We start from the raw sequence: 7982 nt of genomic DNA, 5'->3' as shown, positions 1-7982 counted from the left end.
AATGTCAGTCCATCCAAAACTAGTCCTGGAGCAATGAATAGTTCAGTGTTTCTCAGCCAGAGTTCTGTAGAACCCATCTATCCTTCAAAGTTTGCTAGGGGTTTCTTGAGCCGTGAACCATGGGGACCTCTCGGGTCAATTACCATTGACATCAATGGTATTTTGGCTATCTGTAAGGGTGGCATTGTTCTCATTGCTCAGAAATGTAAGAGACATTCTTCCCAGTGACCACCACAGTAATGTACTGTGAGCTGTGGATATAAATATAGAAGGGGTTCACGAAAGATCTAATAGTTATTTCAAGGACCCCCCTATGTTAAAAAGGTTGAGAAAGACTGGAATAGACAATGGTAGGCTCAATCACTCCAGCATCTTGCATACTACATCACAGTTATAATGCAGTTATAAAACAGTAACATTCCATTGGATATTTTTTCCTGTTAGGTGTATGCATGCTAAGGAATGTGTGTAACCTTATTGGTGTTTATTCCTTTTTACATAGTTCACAATAATTCAGCTGAGAATGTCTCCTGTTTCCCCTTCAGAAGGACTAAGTCATCTTTGTTCAGGTATCATCCAGGATCAGCAACTACTTCCTTGACTATGACTACGATGTTGATAACAAAATAATGTAAACCCAAGGGCCTGTGCAGTTCTTGGCCGTATTCACAAAGGTCTGACACAGACTAGTCCCTGTTGCAGCATGATCACTGGAAGAAAGAAAACTGGTGAACTGTTTCAATTGTTGTTACTGAATATTGTGACATTTAAATAAGTTATTTATAAAGTTTTGCAAAATCTGAAAGAGCCAATTATTGCAAGGGGACTCTATACTTCATAACATAAAAACATAATGAATAGGAAATCCTACAACCAGCCTATGCAGGTGGGTGGACATGAAAACTAAATTAATAATTCCTAATTCATCATTCTCCAATAAAAGGCCAGCCGTGGATGATCATAGTGTGCAGTGGATAGTTCCTGCCATGCACAGTTTAAATGGGAATTTCCATGAATATTTTTCTTACCTTCGTTTCTTTGTAAAAAAAAAACTTTTTGTGTGTAACCAAACTTCTGTTTAAAAGATTTAAACTTTGCCGTTCCTGTTTCATTACAGAAATTTTTATATCTATCTGTATGAGACAGACATGTAAAAATGAGAAGGCAGATGTAATTTTACAGCAGTATACACGCACATGATGTCAATTCAGATATGGTTGTAATCTGGGTCGTGTTGATGGTAGTTTAATATCACATATACAAATAAGCCATGTATGTGAACAGGGCTTTACAAAATAAGGAATCTGAAATTTCCTGGTGGGAATCAATTACTAAGGTTGAAATACATGGACATGGAAGAAGAGAATTTTTGTTTGGGGGAAAAATTATTAAAGAAAAGTATTTAGTACATCTTGGCAATACATGCACATTTCCATTATTTTGCCTCTAAAAACTCTGCAAGTACAAAAAAATACCAATATTTGGCAAACAATCCAGGCAAAATCCAATGTACTGTAGGAGGTTGATAATGTTGCCTTTGCTCCACTTACCAGCTTGTATTAATAATTTGATGTTATGGCTGTAAGGAAAGGGGAGTGGGATCTGTAGTCCAGCATAAGCGAAATGTGCAGAGCTAACAACAATGCTTAAGATATAGTAAAGGCAGAACTGTCAGCTCACTAAAAAAAAATGAGGAACATATTGATTTACTAGCAGATAAACAATTTTATTTTTTATACTTACTCCAATAAAACATTGGAGAAATGTGTATGTACTGAACATGTACTAAACATATTTTTTCTGCCCCAAAATACACTTTAAAGATATACTTGATATATTTAAGATCTTTCATAATGTATAGATTGGAGGATGACAAATACATCTTTTCATAGCAACAGCACATGTGTTTTTTGAAGATCTTTCTATTCAGACAAAATGGTCCTGATTTATTATAACTCCCCAAGGGTTCACTTTCAAAAGTGAAGCGGGATGATCCAGGTTTGCTGGATCACCCAGCTTCACTGATGAAAGTGTATCTTCTCCAGCCTTGGGGAGATTAAATAAATCAGCCCCAATGGCTCAGTTAAAGTGGAGTAAAAACTTTGATTTTTTAATTTCCTAATATGTCTAGAATGTTATGTTCCTGAGTGCAATGACTAAATACGGTTTTTATGTACAGTACTCACTCCTACCATATTTAGTTTTACAACAGATGTGTTTAAACATGAAAATGTTAACACCTATATAGAAAATAGGACTGGAAGGATACTTGTGATCAAAACCATACCACAGTCTGAAGAGGCGGGCACTCTCTGCCTTTGTTGAACTTTCATTCTGGTTTTCTGGCATCTGCAAATACAAAAATACAATAATGCTTTTCAGTTCTTTTAGTGCTGGATCTTTGTTTTTTCATCTGCATATTAAGACTCTCAAACACATGTAATCTGTATGTCTGCTCTTAGAAAAAAAGATTATACCATATGTATATACACATATGTCCTGCTGCCCCTAGAGAAACACCACTGACCTTATTGTTCCACCATACCACCAGCTCCTCTGACCATGCTTATTCCCAATGAATTAAAAGATAAAAAAGGGAGTCATCAGCGGTATGACATATTCAGTAAGTGCTTTATTCACTTCCAAACAAAGGAGATTCAAAAGAACATGACAGCACCTTGATGCATTTCATAGGAACAGCACTTATTCATAAGGCATAAGTACAAAACACATTAAGGTGCTGTCATTCTCTTTTCAATACCTGTGTTGAAATGTGAATAAAGCACTTACTGAACATTGCATACCACTGAGGACTCCTTGTTTGTATTTTCTAATTCACTGAGACTAAGCACAGTTCAACGAGCAGGTAGCATTGGCTATGTAGAACAGTGGGGCTACTTGTGTTTTACTGGGGGCAGCAGGATGGACAACCCATTGTTTGTGAGCATTTTCTAAGAAAACAACAAAGTGTACACCCACACGACTTATTCTTAGAACTGACAAAATGTTTTTGGTGTTAACGGGTTATGGTGGCACTAGTCAAATCCTTTACTGCCCTCAAAACCAAAATGCTGCCATGGCAAAGAATATGGATGATCAGATCGACAGGTTGCTAAATAATAGGTAAATACCTTACAAGACTTTAAGAGCTGGGTTCAGATTAGTTTAAACTCTTAATATGCTTTATTAAGAATATACAAGTACATAGACTGTGCAGAGTACTAAAAATGTTCCATATGTCTACCTAAATTTTAAAGAAAATATAATTACTAGATTGTAAGCTCTTCGGGGCAGGGTCCTCTCCTCCTGTATCACTTTCTGTATTAGTTTGTCATTTGCAATCCCTATTTAATGTACAGCGCTGCGTAATATGTTGGCGCTTTATAAATCCTGTTTAATAATAATAATAATAATAATATTAATAATAAATAATGATCAGAAAAGGCATTTTTTTTAATCAAAGGCCAATGTTCTTATTGTAGGTAATAAGGTTAGAACAGAGTCTCCCTGCAAGTGGCTCAAATTTGGTTCATGCAAGGTGAACATTATTTTAGTTTCTTACTCTTAGCGTTTTTACAGCTTCATCAAAGTGACTCACTCCCTTACTAGTAAATTTGTCTGTTGTTTTACACGTCTGTGTGAACTTCAAGCCCTGATTGTTTTATGTGCTCTGCAGGGGCACAACATTTCTTGGCCTTGTATCTGATATTCTATTGATTTCTGTATACAGGGAGCACTGGCATTGCCATAGTCGGCATCCTAATTTCTGTAAAATAACAGTTTCTAGCATCCTCATCTCTTTGTGCTTCCTAACAGCTGTGTACATGAATTGTGACTTTAGTTACACACCCATTTCATACAGCATTTTACAACATAATAAAATAGCAGAGGTCAGCATATATTTTCTTTTATGACATGTACCAGACAGTGGAATATTGGCAGTACAGTAGACAGCACAACCAATCCTAAATAAGCCATTTTTTCCACAGAGACAACATCATGTCCATTGGACAGGAAATCAAGACTAACTGTATATTCCAGTATTCTAAAGTCCTAAATAAGTACAATGGCAAGTTTTGTACTTAGTCAAAAAGCCATGTCCATATTTCAACAAAAGTAAGCTTATTCCAGAAAAACATGTATTTGTATTATGTAAATAGTGCAAAATGGAGTGTTTTGGAGTTTGTAGGTAAAGACAATGACATTGTATTTAACAGCATTTTTAGCGTGGAAGGGTTAGAACCTCTGTCCCCCATCCTTACTGAGGAGATTTATCACCCTATTTGTTCTAACAGTAATGCAGGTGAGACAAAGAATTATGGAAATCTAATACTTTACAGCTGTCAGCACAAAATAAAATAAAAAAAAATCAGCCACTCCTAGCAGTTGAATATTGTGGCAGGTAAGTTAAGAAAAGTCAGGCACTGTGTTACTGAGGAAGGCTGAATGTTTTTTTTTTTAGAGCTATTCTCTTGGTTTTTACACAAAACACACATCCCACCCAATAAAAAAAAATACTTAAATGCTTATACTTCTATCTAGATCATATTGGTTTCCTTGATCGTATACCACCCTGGTCCCTACTCTTCTCTCTTTTTGTGTGCACAGAAACAGATCCATCTTAGGTTGTCCATGTCACTGAAGACACCTGCTACTGGTCGAGTCCTCTCATGATTTAGAACATGAACAAAAGTGAAAATGAGAAATCAACAGGTGCAGACACATCTGTCACTGCATGTGAAAACAGGGCCAACATAGAACATGGTAGAAACACTTGTTTATTGAGATGTGTATTAACTGAATCACAAGGTGTTAAAAATATGTTTTGCCCAGAGATATCCTTAGAAAAACAAAATATACAAGGACATTATTTGAAGGAACTAATTCAGCTTTTATTAGTCTGTTAAGGACAGCTGTATATCGGTGCCATATCCAATTTTACTCTACGCAAAAAATCTTCATCAAGGCACCTTTTAATCAGTTCACATCTTCTAAATATTCAAAATATAATTTATTTATTTAAACAGATAAATATTTCATATTCAATATGTCAACATGACAATATACATCTCCAGTTTAAATTTTCAACGCGCTTCGCAGAATCTGCTTCTTCAGGAATTTTGAGACCGGAATTAAAGTTGAAATGATTAACTCACTTTTTAAAAAAACTAAAAAATCATACATTCTGGAGATGATACACTTCCAAAGGGAGTCAGATAGGCAGTGTATGCATCTGCAGACACCCCTTAGCCCTACTTTTATTTGTATTATAGGTAGGGCAAACAGATAATTTCTCCAAAGTCATTAATATTCAAATGTCTCTTTCAGATTCAGATCTTTATATTTGTTGATTAGTATTGTCACACTTATTGCATTGTACCCCACATGTTGTTTGGTGGTGGCGTTGTTGGTGGATTAAGTAATATTATACTGTAGGTAAACTACTGACCTTCCCCCAAGCTTTGTCCAAGCTTTCCCAAACAGAAGACTATTTTAATTATTTTATCTTTGTGTTAACATACAAAAAACGTGACCTCAAGTACATCTTTCAGCAATGTATATAAAACATAAGATTTATTTTATTGTTTATACATGTTCGTGTACTTCATGATAAAATTGGTGACCTGAATTTTTTCTTTTTTTTAAACCTATTTCTTTTTTCAGGCAGGTAAGTTTATTTTATTGCAGAAGAGACATAGCATGTACCTTCTGCAAAAAAAAAAAAAAAAAAACAGAGAAGTGCTAGTTTTGAAGCAAGCTTAAAAATTGGTTTATGCTGGCCAGGAGGCTATATTTTTGTTGTTTTGTTGATACCAACCCTGCGAGGGGTGGTATCAACAAAACAACAAAAATATAGCCTCCTGGCCAGTTTATTAAACCCATCTTTTTTGGGTTTAATAAATAGGGTCAGAAGCCCTAAAGAGATGCTGTCACCCGGAGTTACCTTATTGCTAGCCTGCCGTTTGAAGCTAATCATCACACCGCCTACTCATTTTTTAGTAACTTTATTAATTTTAGTTCAGCTTTAGAAGCTCTCTTAAAACATCCACTCATCCTTTTTTCAACTTTTGTTGTCTTAACACATTTTTTTTCTGCCAGCATATTTACATATATTATATCCAACAAGTGTACACAAAGGCTACTGATGATACTGAAATTGAATACCTTAAAAAAAAACTATAAAGAAATGTTAATACTTTCCAGTCCCACCACCCAATGACTTCAAACTTTACACTCTACAGAGCTACACTACATTCTTCAGTCTCAGATATTTCTGGAAGTGTTAGATGCCCTATTATGCATTGTGGTGCCTTCTGACAGCTGTTTTGTGAAAGCAGAGATGCAAGGACACATTAGTGATGTAATGTTTTTTATACTAAATAATGCAGCATCTGAAAAAATAATAAAATATGAACAGCATCTGCAATAGAACAATGCGTGGGGTTTTTGTTTGTTTTTTAGTAAGCACATTTTCATTCAAATTGGAAAAAGTCCCAAACCCTTTGCAAGAATGTTTTAAGGAGCTGGAGCATATTCCATACTTGAAGCAGTTGGTAGATAATGAGGATGGTCAAAGTGAACAATACATGACATGTGAATTGCCTGGACCTTCTTTTAAAGAGTCTTCTTCTAGTTTCTGTTTCCTCCTGTGTTAACCACTGCATATCAAGTGGATTTTGTTAACTTATGGCTCTAGACAAGCCATAGTGGGTGATTCCCCTTCTTCCCTTCCCCCTCTGACTTTTTCTCATCCCTTCTTCTCCTTCCCCTTCTTTTTTTCATTTGTTCCACAAGATTTGAGGTTTAGCTCTTTATTGCTGCACTTTGCGATTAGGATTTCAACCTCACATGTTCCTCCTTTACAGAGCAGCAAAGTGTTTACACTTTGACTTTTTTACAGTTTGTTCCAAAGGCTAGCTGCTGTGGCATAGATGGTTGTGCATCTGTCCAGTCTACTTACCTTTTGTATGTAATCTGGAAACCCTTGCCTGTGACCAAGGAAAGATTTTTCTGTACACCCTCTCTGCAGATTACTTGTAGTCTTATTCTTATTCAGAAAGCCTGAAGTAAAATACTTACAGCATATTTCCCCAGCTAGGAAGTTTGATTATGAAACTAAAATCTTAGATATATCATATTTTGTTTATGCATTACACCCCTACAATAAAGGTAAAGATGTCTAAAAGACGGCCTTCCAGGCCTGAGGCTACTTATCTCAATACTAAATATTTAAACCCCAAACATTTTGCCCCAAACTAAACTAGAGACTAAAACACACTATGATATGGTATACTCCTGTACAGATTATGAGGGTTACTAATACAAGCTTCGGCTTCATCCCATCATAACCTTTAATATGTGTACCAGATATTTTTTCTTTTATTAATGACATTTTTACTTTGCTTCATTGTACATTCAGCATACAGCATGAAAAAAAAACAGAGCTGATCATTTTCAATTAAATAATATAATCTTTGGGATTTGCAAATGTTGAATGCACACCTAAAGTATTTGCTCATGATTATCTTTCTGTTCATTATACTTTCAAATCTGTGCGTTACAAAACAATCATGTGGATGGTGTCAGCAGGTGTGTCACAAATTCAATAATCTAGGGCAATGTGTTCCAACTAATAATCAGAACAGAATAAAAAGCTATTTTAGCTGCAATTTAGGAATACGGTTTATAAAGCGATTTATCCATCAGATTTCACTTTGTACACTTTGCTATCTAAATTGGAAGAGAGAAGTAGGGGCTTTCTCTGAGCTGAATTATTTTCCCATTGTAGAGAGACCACAGAAGACTGCAAATTGTGAGTATGAATGATCACAAGTGACAAATGTATTGTTCTCACTTTGTGTACAGTACAACAGATGAACATAAATAGCTTTATGCTGTCACTAGTAATGTCTTTTACACCATAATATTACAGTACATTATAAGGTTAGCATGTAGTTTTAATGGTAAAAAACAGCACTGGA

The 7982-nt window shown here is 35.4% G+C and overlaps 1 protein-coding gene across 1 annotated transcript in view; it reads right to left on the bottom strand.

Annotated features, from left to right (window-relative positions):
* Positions 1-7982, bottom strand: part of SLC9A9 (solute carrier family 9 member A9) — a gene marked incomplete in the record, with an annotated part of 338107 nt that overhangs the window by 62628 nt on the left and 267497 nt on the right. The window contains 1 exon segment of the mRNA XM_072407908.1: positions 2270-2349. Coding sequence (XP_072264009.1) covers positions 2270-2349 — 80 coding nt within the window.

Source organism: Pyxicephalus adspersus, chromosome 4 (genome assembly GCF_032062135.1).
Source record: "Pyxicephalus adspersus chromosome 4, UCB_Pads_2.0, whole genome shotgun sequence".
NCBI lineage: Eukaryota > Metazoa > Chordata > Amphibia > Anura > Pyxicephalidae > Pyxicephalus > Pyxicephalus adspersus.
The sequence above is the reverse complement of the archived record's forward strand: the minus strand, read 5'-3'. Positions and strand labels throughout refer to the sequence as shown.